The 18,311-nt window shown below is 38.9% G+C and overlaps 1 protein-coding gene across 3 annotated transcripts in view; it reads right to left on the bottom strand.

The window, feature by feature from the left end:
- Nucleotides 1–5,619: 5,619 nt before the first annotated feature.
- The window catches only part of LOC106081385 (GTPase-activating protein CdGAPr), a 216,471-nt gene continuing 203,779 nt past the window's right edge, over nucleotides 5,620–18,311 (bottom strand). For all 3 annotated transcript variants that reach the window (XM_059364676.1, XM_059364677.1, XM_013243296.2), the window contains 6 exons: nucleotides 14,317–15,608; nucleotides 13,146–14,171; nucleotides 12,223–13,083; nucleotides 11,642–12,149; nucleotides 9,439–11,582; nucleotides 5,620–5,841 (listed from right to left, as the gene is read on the bottom strand). In XM_059364676.1, the coding sequence (XP_059220659.1) occupies nucleotides 5,763–5,841; nucleotides 9,439–11,582; nucleotides 11,642–12,149; nucleotides 12,223–13,083; nucleotides 13,146–14,171; nucleotides 14,317–15,608 (5,910 nt within the window). In that variant the 3' untranslated portion in view covers nucleotides 5,620–5,762. The remainder of the gene's footprint in view (nucleotides 5,842–9,438; nucleotides 11,583–11,641; nucleotides 12,150–12,222; nucleotides 13,084–13,145; nucleotides 14,172–14,316; nucleotides 15,609–18,311) is intronic.

The following is an 18,311-nucleotide window of genomic DNA, read 5'->3' as shown; positions in this document are numbered from 1 at the left end:
CCCCGTTTACACTGCTCATTTAATTCGAATTTAAGGCTCTCGTCAGCTGATTTTATAAAGGGAAAACAGATGATCGTACCATTAAATCAGGATTTAAAGAGCAGTGTAAACGGGGTTTTTCGTTAATTACACTGTGTGTTGAACTTTCAAAAGAGTAAAGCCCGATTCTAAGCAAACAGACTTTTCGAAAAAAGTTTCGCCATTAGAACAATGGGTCAAAAATTAAAATCACGATTTCAAGAAAGACTTTGTACAACCTCTACGCAGCGTGAGCGTGAGTGATTTTCCACTCACGCTCACGAGAAAAAAAAAGTTACTCACGCACAACTTTTTATGTCGACTCAAGTTCACGTACGCTTACGAGACAAACATTTTACTCACGCACGACTCACGAGAAAATCACGACTCACGGCACAATCACGAATGACGAGAAAATCACGACTCACGAAAAAAAATGTACTCACGCACAACTTTTTATGCCGACTCACGTTCACACACGCTCACGAGACATACATTTTACTCACGTACGACTCTCGGGAAAATCAGGACTCACGGCAAAATCAGGACTCACGAAAAAAAATGTACTCACGCACAACTTTTTATGCCGACTCACGTTCACGTACGCTTACGAGATATAAATTTTACTCACGTACGACTCACGAGAAAATCAAGACTCACGGCAAAATCACGACTTACTAGAAAATCACGACTTACGAAAAAAATGTACTCACGCACGACTTTTTTATGTCGACTCACGTTCACGCACGCTCACGAGACATACATTTTACTCACGCACGTCTCATGAGAAAATCACGACTCACGAGAAATGCACGTCCCACGAGAAAATCACGACTCACGAAAAAAAAATTACTCATGCACGACTTTTTTATGTCGACTCACGTTCACGCACTCTCACGAGACAAACATTTTACTCACGCACGACTCACAAGAAAATTATGACTCACGAGAAATGCACGTCTCACGAGAAAATCACGACGAAAAAAAATTTACTCATGCACGACTTTTTTAATGTCGGCTCACGTTCACGCACGCTCACGAGACAAACATTTTACTCACGCACGACTCACAAGAAAATCATGACTCACGAGAAATGCACGTCTCACGAGAAAATCACGACTCACGAAAAAAATTTACTCATGCACGACTTTTTTAATGTCGGCTCACGTTCACGCACGCTCACGAGACACAAATTTTACTCACGCACGAGAAAATCACGACTCTCAAGACAAAAACGACTCACTAGAAAATCACGACTCTCAAGGCAAAAACGACTCAACAGAAAATCACGACCCACAGACACTCACAATAAACGGTAAAACAAATATTTTTCCATGAAGGGAATAATAATTTTTTCCATGCGTCTCATATCCTACAGCATTTGAACTTACAAATATAACACCGATTAGTTTGAGAGCATGCAAAAAATATTGTTTTCCGTTATTTTTGTGTACTTTAGTCATGATCATCTCGTGAGTCGATTTACCTCTCACGCTCACGAGAAAAAAAATGTTACTCGCGCACGACTTTTTTACATGGACTCACGTTCACGAGACATACATTTCACTCACGCAAGAGAAAATCACGACTCTCAAGCCAAAAACGACTTACAGAAAACCACGACTCACGAGAAAATCAGGAAAAACTCAGGAATCTTGGTTAAACAAATATTTTTCCATGAAGAGAATAATAATATTTTTTTTCCATGCGTCACAAATCCTACGGCATTTCAACCTACGAATATCAATGTATAAAATGTATCAGCCCTGCATAATCACTTATGTGCTTTTTTAATTTTTATACATCTGTACGCAGATTCATACGTTATAACACCGTTTGGTTTGAGAGCATACAAAAAATTTTCTTTTTCGTTACTTTTTTATAGATTAGTCGTGAGCATCTCGTGAGTCGTGAACGTCACATGAGTCGTGAACGTCACGTGTGTCGTGAACGTCACGAGAGTAGTGAACGTCTGCACAAGAATGTGCACAACTCTACTATCTACTATGTAAAAAAATTACAGAATAAAAAAAATTACAGAATAATAGAGCGAGATGGAGGTCACCGTGGCGCAGAGATTAGCATGTCTGTCTACATTTGTGAGGTATCCATGTTAAAGCTTCTCTATCAAGTGGTGTCGCTATGCGGCTCGCCGTTCGGACTCGGCATAAAATAGGAGGCCCCATATCATTGAGCTTAGACATTAATGGGACTGCACTCATTGATATGAGAGAAGTATCCCCTGTTCCTTAATGGAGTATTCATGAGAACATTTAGTAGTATAGAGCGAGATTCCTTCTGTACCTTAAGTTATACCTGATCATGTTGAGTTGATCCTCACCCGGTGTGTTAAGTTTGCTATTTCCATCGTACATGAGAATATGACCAAGTCGTATTCTTTCTGAAATCGCCTTTCGATTTAGGATCAATCCAAGATGCTATCGGAGCATTAGTCCCTCCCCGTACTTGCAAAACTAAAACAAACTACTGACAAGATTTGGTTATTTAAAGGCTCCAATAACTCGCTTTGTCATATCCAGCATCAAGGGTTCTCATTATTGGTGCAAGAGCCTGTGCCGCCGATCCTCTCACTGAGACTGTCCTCTTGATACCGCTGATTGTCCGCGACTGCCGTTGCAACTACTCCGTAAGGAGCATTCCACTATCCGCAACCTGTGGACGCACCCGGTATCTCGAAACTAAGCTTCTCGTGACAGCTATGAAGACCACATAGATCGATCCTCATTGTTCTAGCCTGTATGGTGCTCGCAGCCATCCTGTCTGATTTTAGCAGACAGACGGATGGACACGAGTTGATCGTCTTAGATATTTACAACGACCCAGAATATTCATTAGACTGTCCCACGTATCAGACGAACATATGTATGTGGGAGCTAAGCGAAGAATAATACTGGCAAACAGATGCTACTTTGGACTAAGTAAGCTGTTTAGAAGCAAGGCCACCTCTCGACAGACGAAGACTACACTATACAAGACACTGATACTACCCGTGCTGTTATATGGTTCTGAAGCATGGGTACTTGTGAAAGCAGATGAGGCGGTGCTTGGAGTATTTGAGAGAAAGATTCTTCGTAAAATATATGGACCAGTTTGCGTTAACGGAGAATATAGGCGACGTATGAACCACGAGCTGTATGACGAGGATAGCATAGTTACACGCATCAAAATACAACGGCTGCGTTGGCTAGGTCATGTTGTCAGAATGGATGAAGAGGCTCCAGCAAAGAAGTCTTTTGAAGGCAAACACGATGGTGCACGCAAACCGGGAAGACCAAAAGCCCGATGGAAAGATCAAGTTGTGGGAGACACCTCGAAACTTGGTGTCAGAGATTTTAGAATGAGCGCAGAAGTTCGAGGCGCTTGGAACGCTATTCTACGTTCGGCTAGTGGAACAAATATTCTGTCATAGCCAATTAAAGTAAAGTAAGTAATATGGGAGCTAAGGCCAAATCTTAATTTTTTTGTTTTTTCCCATTTCTCCGTCAAAAAACATGTCAGTACTAAATTTGAAGAAAATCGGACAAAATTGTAACTTGTACATTGCACACAAATTAACATGAACAGACAGACGAACATAGCTAAATTGAATCGAATCGATCGGTATACTTAGTACCACAGTTGGGGTGTAGGTTAAAAAAAGTTGTTAAGTCCTTATTGAAAAATCGGGTATAATATGACATCAAATATTTTGGAATAGTTGGTGAGCGGAATCGTTATTCTATCAATTCGCACATTAAACTGTCTCCCTAAATACCCTGTACAATGGTAATCTGCGAATCTTCTAAGAAGTTTTGCCCATGGATCTAAAGTCAAAAATCCTACTAAATCTGAAGTTTGTTTAATAGCCTGTTTATCGATGTCGAACGGTTGCTTTTCGTTCGTCTGGGCTTCTTTTCCGATCTATATTCGTCTATACAGACGGTTTTAAATATATATTTATGTTGAGTTTTTAGCTCTTTTGACGTTGATGAATCGAAATTATTCCCCTTTTTACTCGAATTGCAGTTTAAACAAACTTTTAAAAGACGCGAAAAATTCGTTCGAAATAGACAAACAGGCTATAATATTGGTCATTAAAAACCGGAAGCTTGATTTTGACGTTGGATCTATGGTGTCCAGGCCAAAATTTTTTAGAATTTCTTGTAGACTACGAATTTGATCATTTTGATGGCCAGTATCAAACAGCCATTTAATTTGGTGCTTAAAAAAATAAGCGAAAATGCTTAAAACCAGGTTTAGTCCTTTTTGCTATGCATCACAGTGTCTTTGGTTTGATTTTTAAAGATTCGGGTTTATGAAAAGAAAATGGTTCAATTTTAAAACAAAAATTTACATTTTTATGGCTTCAAAACAGCTAAGAAAGAAACTATAAAAATCTTTAAAATACTAAACAAGCTCAAGCCATAGACAATTTTGCTAGTTCCTTTAATAATTCAAGCCTTTAGATATTAAGATGCTCCAATCTGTTATAAAGCAAATAAAAAACATAAATCATTCTCTTAAAGTTTGCATAAAAAAATTAAAAATTTTATTTCTTTTTTTTTTGTTGCAGTTGTCATGTACATAAAAAAATAAAAATAATTCTAATAATATATAAATTTAAAATTTACAATTATTAAATAATTAAGATAAAGAAACGTAAACATACTTCAAACTATGGATTATTTTTAATTTTTTTTTCAAATAAGTTAGCAAAAAAACAATTTTTTTTCTCATAAAATCATCTTGGCTTAAATGCACATGGGTTTTTTAAATAACAAAATAAATATAACTATACACTAAAAAACAACTCAAAAAGTATAACAGTATATATTTATAATAATAATTCTAATAGAAAAAAAATCATATAAAAAAAAGTATTTCAAGTCAAAACGTAAGAATTTTTCTTTAAAAAACCAATTCTTATTTTCTTATATGTCTATATATTAAAAAAAAAAGAAAAAACAAAAGAAAACAATCTAACAAAATATTGCATATATTGGTAGTTTGGATACAGATAGACTTGGAGATTCCCCCCATGTTATGCTTTGAGAAGACAAACTTTTAGATTCTTTTAAAACTTAACATAATTATCATTAGAATTATTTTATTTATATGATAAATTCTTAAAACGAGGAAGAGAGACTCTGGCTAATTTACAACATAAAGTAAAAATTGTATAAAAAGTGGTATTCAGTAGCTTAAAGGAAAGTAAGCATTTTAGGTTCTTCTTTTTCAATATATGCCTAAAAGAAAAGTTTTTTTAGTTAAAAGCTATATGCAGCTTTTTTAACATCTTTGGATTGCCTTTTTCATTTTTAAGATTTTTTGTAGATTTTTGTTTTTCTTTTTTTTTTATCAAGAAGTTAAGTTCTTTTTAGTAGAAATATAGTTTGGTTGTTTTTGTATATTGTAATATCAATTGTTTTGATGTCGTTAATTGTGTTTTGTTTTTTGTGAGTGTGATGTTTTGGTTTTAATACTATTTTTTAATGTTAAATTAATTTTTTTATATATTTCTTTTTTCTTCATATAAAACATATTTTTTTAATTCACAAAAAATTGTTTATGATAATTTTTGTAAGTTGTGTTTTTTTGTTGTATTTTTTTTTTATTATAAATATCTACTATTAATATTTATTATTGTGTGACGTCCAGGCGGTATGAAGTTTATTTTTTTTTATTTTAACTAATTTTCCTTCTCACTGTTGTTGTGTAGGCTTACATATGTACGAATCTTTTCATTATTGCTGATTTTGTGATCGAGATTCAAACATAGCCGTTACATCGCGTATGGAGAATTGTGGAGAAATCTTTTCGCGGCTGAAACAATAAAACGAAATAAGGAAAAATCATTAACATGCTGTATATTAAAAGAGAAGGAGGTATTGAATAAGTTTGAATGTATATGGTATATGCTGGTCTAATGTTTTTGACTTTTAACGCAAAAAAAATTTTTTTGGTTCACTCCCTAGCATACACTCTTGCCTATAGGTTGTGAAGACGAAAGTCAGCACGCTTTATATTCGCCTATACATTAGGTTAAGAAAAATGAGTTGAGTGAGAGTATGTTAATAAACGAAATCTAAATTAGTCCATTAAGCTTATTAACAAATATCAACACTTAGGTTGGTTTTCCTCTCAACGGCTGATCAGTGTACAACAACAAAACACAAAGACTTGTTCTGTTAGGTTTGACAGAACCACCTCCATCATCGGAAGGCGTTGGTGAGGTGCAACCGGTGCATGGAGTGGGTACATTTCCGATACTGCTTTGGCCTCACTTCACTAGGGGAGTATAGTCATTATGTCAAAAGGTGATGTGCAAACATAGCCAGCAGTGGGTCACAAGCGTCGTCGTCGTCGCCTTCTGCGTCCTCGTCGTCGGACTATGTGACCCCCCCGACCTCTCCTGTACAGCAATATACGCAGCGGCAGCATCCCAGCCCAAATATTGCCAGGCTAGTGCCGGCAAGTGTATCGTTTGTGCAGCTAAACTGCAACGGACTCCGTGGCAAGATCGATAAGATTGTGGATTTTATGAGTCGGAAAGATATATTGGTCGCAACGATGCAGGAGACAAAGCTGACCAACACCTGCATAAGGATCGCTCAAGAAATTGATGTCTGGGATTGGTCTTCGTGATATATTGGGTTGCCCAAAAAGTAATTAAGTAGTTTCATATAGTCGGCGTTGAAAAATTTTTTCACAGCTTGTGACTCTGTAATTGCATTCATTCTTCTGTCAGTTATCAGCTGTTACTTTTAGCTTGCTTTAGAAAAAAAGTGTAAAAAAGTATATTTGATTAACGTTCATTCTAAGATTTATCAAAAATACATTTACTTTCTTTTAAAAAATCCGCAATTACTTTTTGGGCAACCCAATACCATTCCGTGCAATAAAGACCCATTTCGCCAGCGCCTGGCGCTAGTGACCCCTACATGGAGTGCATGCGGATAGCAGTCAGGTCCAGTACTGCCGAGATAGAGCTATACAACGTGGCGGGATACAGCTACCGCCGGTTGGTAGCTGTATCCTGATTAATGGCCAAGCTTACAATCCCAACATAAGTCGGTTACTATCTGGGCATAATCGTCTGGTTTTACGAGACTTTAATGCGCATCACGTTTCATGGCATTCTCCCCTAGGTAACGGCGAGCGGGGAATAGCTTTGGTAGAGCAGATTAAAGGCTCCACGTTTTGCACGGTAAATGAGAATGTCCCCATTAGGATAACGAGGAGGTGGAACAGATCTCCAGACATTTCAATTGCATCCCCTGATATCCCGAGTGACGTATCCTGGCAAGTCGTCATGTCTTTGGGGGCAGACCATCTCCCCATAACTCTCACCATCGACCAACCACCCGACTTTATAACCTCTGAACGCCGGACATATCAATCAGAAGAAGGCCGATTGGGCTGGCTTTAGAGAGTACACTAATCACCGCTTCAGTGAATTGGCACCCCCTCGGATATGCTAGTTGCTGAGAGCAAATTTAGAGACATCATTAACGCAGCAGCCGCTCGCTTTAAACCAGCTGATCGAATACCCCAAGTGCGGCCCAATTTTCCGGCGCAGTCAGTGGTACTAACAGATGATCGTAATGGGATTCGTTGTACGGACTCCACTAACCCCAGAATCAGCGAGCTGAAACTGGAAATACACAGGGAAGTCAACGAACATAGCGGAATTTGTGGTTGAAACACTTGTAGCAATGTAACTTAGGCACCGGTGTAGGCAAGCTGTGGTCTACTGTTAAGTCAATCTCAAATCCCGGTAGACGGGATGACAGGACCTCACTCACTTTTGGCGACGTAACCGTGACTGATCCGAAGAGATGCGCCAGGTTGTTAAACCGCCAATTTATTGTGCATCCCGAGACTGACAGGGCAAGGAGGAGAACCATTCACCGTATCCGTGGTCTCCGAGCAGATGGACAGCCACCACAATTTACTGTGGGCGAAGTTACAAATGTCATCCGTGGCGCCAAATCATCCAAGGCGTTGGAATTCTGGATTAACGTGGAGTTGAGCACCTTTCTACTGTCCTCAATCTGTCTTTGGACACTCTTATAGGGCAGATTGATCCCGTTACTGAAGCCTAAAATAAACCCGAGTTTGGGGGAGTCGTTCAGTAGCATTACTCCTCCCGAGCCCCGTAGACCAGAATTTCCATTCGCCGTGCATCAACATGGATTTCGAGGTCTGCATAGCACAACAACTGCTTTGCATGCCATCACCGCGCACATTTGCCGTGGCTTCAATCAGCCCAGGCCATGTGACAAGACGGTCCTCCTGGGACTGGATCTATCGAAGGCATTCGATACGGCCAGCCATAACAAACTATTTGGGGACATCGCCAACACGTCTCTTCAGAAAGCAATGAAACGTTGGGTCGCGAATTATCTGTATGGTCGCCAGTCTTTTATGGATAAAAAGTCGAAGCACCGTAGAGTTAAACAGGGAGTTTGCCAAGACGGGGTGATATCTCCGGCACTGTTTAACTTCTACCTTCCTCCATTCCACCAGCACCAGACGGCATAGATATCGTATCATATGCGGACGATTGTACGATAACGGCATCACTCCCCCAAACTTTTCCATATAGAAAAGATTGGTCCCCAAACTTTTCCATATAGAAAAGATTGGTACCCAAACTTTTCCATATAGAAAAGATTGGTACCCAAACTTTTCCATATAGAAAAGATTGGTCCCCAAACTTTTCCATATAGAAAAGATTGGTCCCCAAACTTTTCCATATAGAAAAGATTGGTCCCCAAACTTTTCCATATAGAAAAGATTGGTCCCCAAACTTTTCCATATAGAAAAGATTGGTCCCCAAACTTTTCCATATAGAAAAGATTGGTCCCCAAACTTTTCCATATAGAAAAGATTGGTCCCCAAACTTTTCCATATAGAAAAGATTGGTCCCCAAACTTTTCCATATAGAAAAGATTGGTCCCCAAACTTTTCCATATAGAAAAGATTGGTCCCCAAACTTTTCCATATAGAAAAGATTGGTCCCCAAACTTTTCCACATAGAAAAGATTGGCCCCCAAACTTTTCCATATAGAAAAGATTGGTCCCCAAACTTTTCCATATAGAAAAGATTGGTCCCCAAACTTTTCCATATAGAAAAGATTGGTCCCCAAACTTTTCCATATAGAAAAGATTGGTCCCCAAACTTTTCCATATAGAAAAGATTGGTCCCCAAACTTTTCCATATAGAAAAGATGGGTCCCCAAACTTTTCCATATAGAAAAGATTGGTCCCCAAACTTTTCCATATAGAAAAGATTGGTCCCCTAACAAATTTTTTTTTTATTTTCCTTGTACAGCATACATACAATCAGTCGATGTATCCCTTAAACTCTAATTCTTAAATAAATTTAATAAAATATTTTAATTTCATTCAACTTACTTGGAAGATATACTATTCCTAGCCGCTGGCGACAATCCCGATGAGCCCAACTCATGAGCTGGCTTCGTGGTACGCTCTCGGTTTCCCGTTGTCGTTGTCACTGCGGCTGGTGTTGTCATGCCATTTGCAAAATCCATGCTTTTACGTTCGAATTTCTGCACTGTAGCCCTAGCCGAAAATTCTTCCTGATCGTTACCACCCACGTTAGAGGCTTTCGTTGTATGAACCTTGTTGAGAGAATGTTGGGAACGTTTGGTAAAGGAATCTTTCATCATATCACCATTGTTTGTATTTGTCTGCTCATAGTTGTTTTGATTTTTCTCATCGGATATACTACGAACTCGATGTTGGGTATTAAGCGTGGTCTCCGACACAGCCGAAGAGGGGGGATTGCGTCCAAATTCCTTAAGATTATCCATATCCTTTTGTAGAGTACGCATGTCAGCTCTGGACTTGGATTTAACTCTCAGCGAGGTGTTGTCAGTGGAGAATTTCTCATCGTCATTTTTGGAAATATTTAAATCTGTTTTGGATTTTGACTTAAATGAATCAGCATGGTATTTTTGTGTCAGCTGCTGTCGCCTTTCCTCTTTAATGCGATCAATTCTCTCCCTATCCAGCTTGACACCTGACAAAACTTTGGGTATGTTGGTGGACGATGGTGTTGTTGAGTTTGTAGAAACATTGGAATTATTAAGATCGGCAGTATTTTCCGGATGGACATTGTTTTGTATCAAGGAAATTCGATTCTCTGTGGTTGGGGTTATCTTCAATTCGGATCTTTCATAGTCATGTTCTAGTGAGGAATCTGTGTGGATGAGATTATTGAAATTTTTCTCTTTTGGCAAATCAATCTTGAGAGAAGACTTGTCATTGGATTTCGTCGAGCAGTACTCCTCTGTTATGGCCATGCCGGGTAGTCTTTTAGGAGGATTCAAGGTTTTGGGTCGAGTAAAATCGAAGCTTTTTCTTCTATTGCCCGCCTCGTTGAGCTGTGGCAGCTGTTGTGAACTTTTTAGATTCAATTCCTGGAGATTCTTATTGCCAAATTCTCGTATGAAGGCATTTTCATCTAATGATCTGGTTATCTGTTGCGTTTTGGTCAATTTCTGCTGGCAACTTGGCGATTGTGGCTTATTATTTACCTTCGAAGAACGTTCAGGATGGGTGGACGAGGAGTTCGATGTCTTCTTCATAGAACTTCTGTTGACGGAAAAGTCAAATGCAGGCATTTGTTCTATGGGTGATACCTCAAATTTGGTAGCCAATTCTTTGACACTGAAATTCGATGGAGATCTTCTGGCTGTGGTGCTGGCAGCAATCACTATGGTTTCTGTTTCCTGATCCTTAATACTATCCAAACTGTCCAGTTCCACTTCGGGATCTTCATAACTATCGGCATTGCTGGACTCCTCTTTGAGCAAAGCCTTCATCTCTTCGCCCATGAGATTTTGATAAACACTCTTCGGTTTTCGTAATTCAACATTTTCATACAAAAGTTTCTCCTCGTCGGACATTTGCATGTCTTCGTAATTCTCTATGGGTGTCTCTTTGTCTGAGTCTTTTTCGCTTTCACTCAGCTCCTCGACTTCGGCCAGATTCTCCAATTCTTTTTGGGGATATTTACGCTCATCGTTCAACATTTGATTGACTTCTGTAACAGAATTGCGAAAGAATTTCACTTGCTCGTATACGGTACTCTCATCAAAGGAGGTCTCCAAGGGTTTGGTTTTCTTTTGGTCTTCTTTGCGCCTTAAAAAGGAGGCGGGTTGCTGTTTGGCTTTTTCCTCCTTGGTAGGACTTTTTAGGTTATAAGTAATGCTAATGGTAGATTTAATTGGACTAGCTAAAGATTTCATGGGCGAGTTAAGATTGCTGGGAGTATTTTCATATTCCTCATAGGCAGGGGAATTTTCATCTGTCTCGATGAGCGAGTGCATGCTGAGTTGACGTTGCAAATTTTGATAGCCATATTCACTGGGCGTCACCGATTGACTGGTGTTATCGGTGAAATTGGAATTGGGAGAGATAAGGTTGTGGTTTCGTTGACCAGCAGCCTCAGCAGAGAGCTTAGAGCCTCCCACGGGATTCAAATCCAAGGACAATTCCCGTTTCAAGGCTTGCATATCACGTTTTTCCATCATCTGCAATGGGAACAACATAACAATTTGACAATACCTTCAAATTTATGAACCATACTTACATTGGATCCTATGCTCTCGGCCGATGTACCCAAATAACTGCTGGCCTCAACACCCAACAACATTTGATGCATTTGATTTGAGGAGGCTCCTGATATACCCGATATACCTGACATGGCCGATGACACCATTAGGGGATCCAAATCATGTTGTGGCGTATTCACAGCAGAGCTATTTTCCGAACTGGTATCACCCACCAATAATGAATAACGGGGACTTTGAATCGGCGATGAGGGTGTAACCGACAGTTTGGACTGTTCCATTTCATTGATGCCCATCACCAGGGATTTGTGCGTGGCATTATCTGCTCTTTGGTCTTTGGTTATATCGCCGGAATAACTGCGCAGCAGTTGTTGTTGCAATGACTCATTGCTAACGCAATAACTATTGCGATTCTTGACTTTAAGCAAATCATGTGAAGGCTGGGCCCTCAAATGATGTCCTCCCAAGGGTTTTGGCGAAGAGTTAGTGGAATTATTGGAAGACTGATTGGCACTAAAGGAAACAGTTCTAGTGGTAATAAAGAAAACTGATATAAAGACCAACATCTATGGGAAATATCAAAAATCCATCTTCCACTTACCTGGTTTTAGTTTGTTGAGTTTCTTCTTCCTTTTTATGGGCAGCGGTCGCCGCTTCTACCTCCTCAATTAACATTTTGGCAAAGGTCTCATTTGAAGACAAACGTCTATCGTTGTGTATGCCCGTGCCGGGATAACTAAATCTTTCCTTGGTATTACTATTGGCATTGCCCACATCTTGGTCTTTCCGTTTGGAGCCAAGTTGTACCGAAGGATAACTGTAGCGAGTATTTGTGGTTTTCGAGTTGCTGCTATTGGAGTTAGATGACGAAGAATTCGTTGACTTTTTCTGAGTGTCAATTGGCAGTTGTTGTCTTTGTTTGGTGGGTGAAGGAATTTCGGCAGAACCGTATAGCGATGATTTTGAAAGGGAAGGTTTTGGAGGGGCATGCACTTGTACACTGGCATACAATGTCTGTGTATTGGCTACAGTATGCTCGGGCGTGCCACAGTCTATGAATTGTATATCGGAGAGTTGATCTTCCAGTTTGTAACGTTTGCAACAGCTCTCATCGCTGTTGTGTTCATGGCATGCATCACTATGGCATTCACCACCTAGGCCAGTGTTATTGCCACTGGCAGATTGTTGAGACCAATTACTGGGACTAGCTGTGGATGTTGCCGTGCTGGGGGACAACAATAGATTGAGACGTGGTTGCTTCTTGGGGCTGGGATTTACACTATTTGTCTGACTGGAAAATTCCTCGGGACGAGCACGCATGATACGCCGCGATGTTGAACCCGAGGAGGGAGGAATATTTTCTTTGCCCACACGTGGTGAACTAACCAAAGACTCACTTTCAGAGAATATGCGCATCTCCGGCTCTTCACGATCAAAATTCAGGCCCAATTCGGAAAGTTCTCTGAAAGTAGAAATCAATTTTTTAGAAGAATATTTCAAACCACAGCCCTAAGCCATACATACCTCGAGGGACATGTTGTCATGTGACCTCTTTGCGGTGATTGCAACAAATCAAAGTATGAATCATGCGACACCGAACGTGAATGGCCCGCTGTGCGCAAACTATCAATGGAATTGGAGCGTACACACACCTCAATTGGCTTGCTTGGCTCACCACAATAGGAGCGTGAAGTATCAAACAATTCAATGGATTTATGTTTTTCCTCACGCTTCATTAGAGCACTCTTTGAGGGTTTACCATTGACACCAATAATCGAATCAGCATCGGCAAATGTTACTTGTGGAGCGTCTTTGTGCCTGGGAGGCGGTGAATTGGAGTCATTGTCAGTGCGTGAAGCTACCACTATGGAGGACTTTAGATCATGAGCAGCTCCATTGCTAACGGGTCTTTGATTGCGTGAGAATAGAGATTTCCAGGAATGCGTTTTACGTTTTTGCCAACTTCTTGGGGCCGACAACACGGTGTGATATTTGTCCGGCAAGCTGGAGGGCCCACCACCCACCTCAATGTAAGAGCCTATATTTTGACCCGAATTCACACTGGATATCATGTTAATGGGCATGGATTGTTTCATATCGAAACCATGATGACGCTCTTGAGCCTCTTCCAAACTTATCAGTTTTGGACCACCGGCACTTAGACTTTTCGGCCTTTCTATACACGATATGCTTTGATCGTGTTCACGTTGTTCCACCAATAAACTCTCACAATCGGTTAAGGAGTCCATACGATTATCGATTGTTGGTGCGGCAGTTGCAGCGGGAGCGGCTGCCTGAGTGCCAATATAACTAAGCCGTATGGCAGCCTCTTCGAGAGCATCAAAAATTAAATGGCAGTTACGTATTAAATATTCAGTGACTACAGCTTGGACACCTACACCACGCAAGGCGGCTACACCCCCAGATTCCAAGGCTGGGGAACGCAATAAATTGGGAGCCCAGACTATGGCTAGATTTTTGTCAGTCATTCCAGTGCGTTCGGCATGTTGAGAGATTTTATTTAAATGCTCGGAGAGATATTTTAAGGTTCTGAAAGAAAACAAATTCATTAAAAATTGAATGGAAAAAAATAAATAAACATAATTTGGTAAAAATTTAAAAAAAAAAATTTAATTTGTAAAGAAAAATTTACTGACTGGTAAAGAAGCTAGTCGAACTATCAGCATTCACTTACCTATAATGTGGCGGAGGCAGTTTCAATACCGTCTCCTTCATCAACCTCAACCTGTCGTTGCTCTCACTCTTCGCTTGTATGGCCTCGACGAAATTATCATATAACTGGTATGTGCACAGGGGGTTGGGCAATTCACGAAAATACATTTTCAGTAAAGAACTAACCGCATGTATATCCTGTTTCATTTCTGGATTACCCAAATCCGGTATGCGTTCCTCATCGAAAGCTCTGCGCAACTTTTGTATATTCGATGTTATGCCCGATAGACGATATATGCCATCCACAATGCCATATTCTTCAATATATTCAGCACAACATTTCAATACCATGGGTATTTCTTGACCACTATTGAGTAAATGTTCCGAAAGATCACATGAGAATACACGCTCCCGATAAATGCCGCTTTGCTTAAGCCGTCTACGCGAGGGTCGTGACAGAATAAATGAACGGAAAAAGGCTATGAGCTTGCCATGTTTGCGTAACACTGGCTTTGTGGGCGATACCTCCACTTGTCCCACCAAAGGGGCGGGCATGGGAAAATGTCTGGGTATTTTGTCACCTATGGTGGCTACACACGATTGCGGAAAGAAGCCCACTTCATAGTGGGACTTTTGTAAATGCGATTTTTTACCTCTCCACCATATGGACTCGGCCGGCGAGGGCATATCTATAACAGAGATCATATCTCCCACTTCTATGGATATTTCATCAGAAGCCTGAGCCAAATAGCGTCTTACGCCATATGCAGCACCCACTGCAGGTGTGTTTATCGTTCTCATAGTATCATCATCGGCCAAGGGCAAACGTCTGCCCTTATTATCCAATTGCAACCAAGTCAATATGGTGCCACAAGTCAAAGAATCTGAGGCTATTTTGGAAAATCTTTCCAAATATTTGGCAACTGCGTATTCAACTTCCTCTTCGTTTTTAAAATCCACCTCTGAGAGATGTTTGAGACCACTTATTTTACGATCATAGACACAACGATGCAACATTTCATCCAACATTTGCATATTATCGAAAGATCGCTTCACCAGGAATGAATCTGAACGATGGGGAAACACTTTGATGATGAACCAGCAAGAGGATGGGGAAAAGGTACGCAGCGATGGGGGCCCCTGTGATGTGATAGAGGTGCTGCCAGCTATATCACCACCAATCGATTGTGATGCAATGCTGCTGTTTAAGAGCTCTGACTTATCGTCGACCAAGCGTACAGAGAGTGGGCCCAATTGAACACGCTCATAGTGGAAATGGGCACAATCTTCCAATTTGGGAAAGCGGCAAGTTTTCTGCAAGGAAATAAATAAAATATTACCATTAGTTGTAGGCATAACAAGTAAAGCTATAATACAAAAAATTGAATAATTTAGAAAATTTTTATTTTATAATTAAGTACTAGGTGCGAGGGATTTTCAAAACTTTCTTATTGGAATGTTTATCTAACGAACCTTGTTTTTATTAATCTTTTCTTTGGATCCCACACAGGGAATACAGCATTGAATCCACATTTTGGCAAAAGAAATGAATTAATAAGTCTAGCTTTCAACCAGCTGCACATGGCAATGCTAAAAATGTCGCCAGTCATGTGCAGAGTTGCATTTTTTCACTTTGAGATTGATATGGAATGTTGCCATATGTTTGGTTTTGCTTGTAATTTATTTATTTACTATTGGGTTCTATTAAAATATATAAAATTAAATAAAAATACAATAAAACAGATTAACTGAAATAAAATTAAATTAATGTAAAAAAATTAACTTAAAATAATATTTAATTATAAATAAAATATAAACATAGAAAAAATTTAATAAATTAATAACAAATTAAATAAATAAATATATAAAAATATATTAAAGGAAATAAATTTAATTACAATTACAATAACACAATAACAATTAAATTAAAATGAAGTAAAAAAGCTAAATAAAATAATACAGAATGTAGTAAAATTAAATGAAAATGTGTTTGATGTGCTCGCCAGGATTCGAACTCAGACGTTTTCTGTTATAGACGAACCTTCTAACCTATGCACCAGGGTGGCCATAGTCATAAATTCCCTAAGTTTAAATTAGTTGTAAGACTTTCTTATTATTTTTTAACTTTGAAAAAAAAATATTTTTTTTTGGTTAGGTTTACGACGTTTTCGACGTATGTATTATACGTCGACAGACCATTTCCGAATATAGTCAAATAAATTCTTTGAAGTTCAGAAAATTGTTTTTCGTTTTCTTTAAACCATAAAAACCTGCAACAATTTCCTTAAATTATACATAGTTTCCCGGAACATCCCTTTAAGAAATATCTCATAAAAAAAACTCTACACCCACAATTTGACCCTATCGCTATCCTAACGATCATCTAAACTTCTATAAAATGCCAAATTTTCCACATAAAAGAAAAAAATCTATGAATAAAAAATCTTTTGTAAGCGCCACACACACATTTTCCCATAATGACGCCTAAAAGGGAAGGAGTAGAAAGTAATAATTTTTAACTTAGCAAAATTTTTTGTAAATAATTTGCAAAGTTTGCAAAAAAAAAACTCAGAAGGGAATTCCTTTTATATGCTCCTCCGCACATAAGTAGAGACAACTTCCTAAACTGAATTGAAGGGCAAGAAGAGTTAACAAAAGGGCAAAGGGAATGGTACATATTTTGCTCGCTTCATTGGCACAAAGCAAAAACATGAAATGGGGCTGAAAATAGCTCTGTGTGTTCCTAAAGCAAAATATTTTGCGCATTTTGTAGTCAATTTTTTTTTCGTCTTCTGTAAATACTTTCCTTTTGTGTGCCTTGCTGTAGTTTCTTAAACACCCGCACAAGCTCCACCATACACACACGCACACACGCTCACAACAAATGTCAAAAGACTTAATGTGCTGCGGGTCTTCAAAAAATTACAGACTGACCCAATTCTTCCATTAATGGCAAACACAACAAGAGAAAAATTACGCAAAAACATTTTTATATAGTCGTTGTCACATTACGAATTCTGCAAAAAGAGCCTTAGTTAAACATTTAGGCTGGTACTACCAACAACAAGACAACTATGGATCTATGTGGCAACCCAATAGCACCGCAAAAGGCAGGACGATGGCTGCTGTTGACAACTACACAGAGTGTGTGTGCGTGTCAGTGTGAGTAAGTGTAGGCGAGTTGAATCTAAGAGAGAAGCTCATTTCTTTTTCTTTTTTTGAGCCGGGCAAAATCAGGAAGAAAGTATGCAAACAAAAGCAAATGTAATAGACAGTTTTGTGTTATTACTAGCTACACCATATCCAGAAAAAAAAAATTAATTTTTACATTTCAACATTCTTGATGGTACAGAAGAAGAAAATTGGCACAAATTAATAAATTATCTCGAATTGAGCTATAAATATAGGCAACTTTTAATAAATGAATTCAATTAAATAAGCAAATGCTTATATAATGCGACAGACGTATTTTACATTGTCGCTAAGTTATAAAATTACTTCTTAGAATTGTAAAAAAAAGAAATGTATTTTTATGAAAATATTCAATAAAGAAGTTTACTACTACTACTACTACTACTACTACTACTACTACTACTACTACTACTACATTTCAAGTTAATAAATAATGCGGATATTATTTTTATCTATTTCTTATGATAAAATAACGGTTAAACTTTGAGCACTAGAGAAACAGAGAGAGAAGACATTTGTCTCTTTGACAAGCATTTGCGAAAAATATCAGCTTATAGACTGATTTGGACTGTACTAGCCACAGTTGTTGAAACAGAACACTGCATGCAAAATTTCAGCCATAACAGACAAAAATTGCGGCTTGTAAGGACTCAAGAAGTCAAATCGGGAGATCGGTTTATATGGGAGCTATATCAGGTTTGAGACCGATTTGGACCGTACTTCACAGCGTTGTTGGAAGTCATAACAGAACACTACATGCAAAATTTTTGCGAAATTGGACAAAAACTGCGGTTTCCAGGGGCTCAAGAAGTCAAATCAGGAGAT

Source organism: Stomoxys calcitrans, chromosome 3 (genome assembly GCF_963082655.1).
Source record: "Stomoxys calcitrans chromosome 3, idStoCalc2.1, whole genome shotgun sequence".
NCBI lineage: Eukaryota > Metazoa > Arthropoda > Insecta > Diptera > Muscidae > Stomoxys > Stomoxys calcitrans.
Note: the sequence above shows the minus strand (reverse complement) of the source record. Positions and strands in the feature narration are given on the sequence as shown.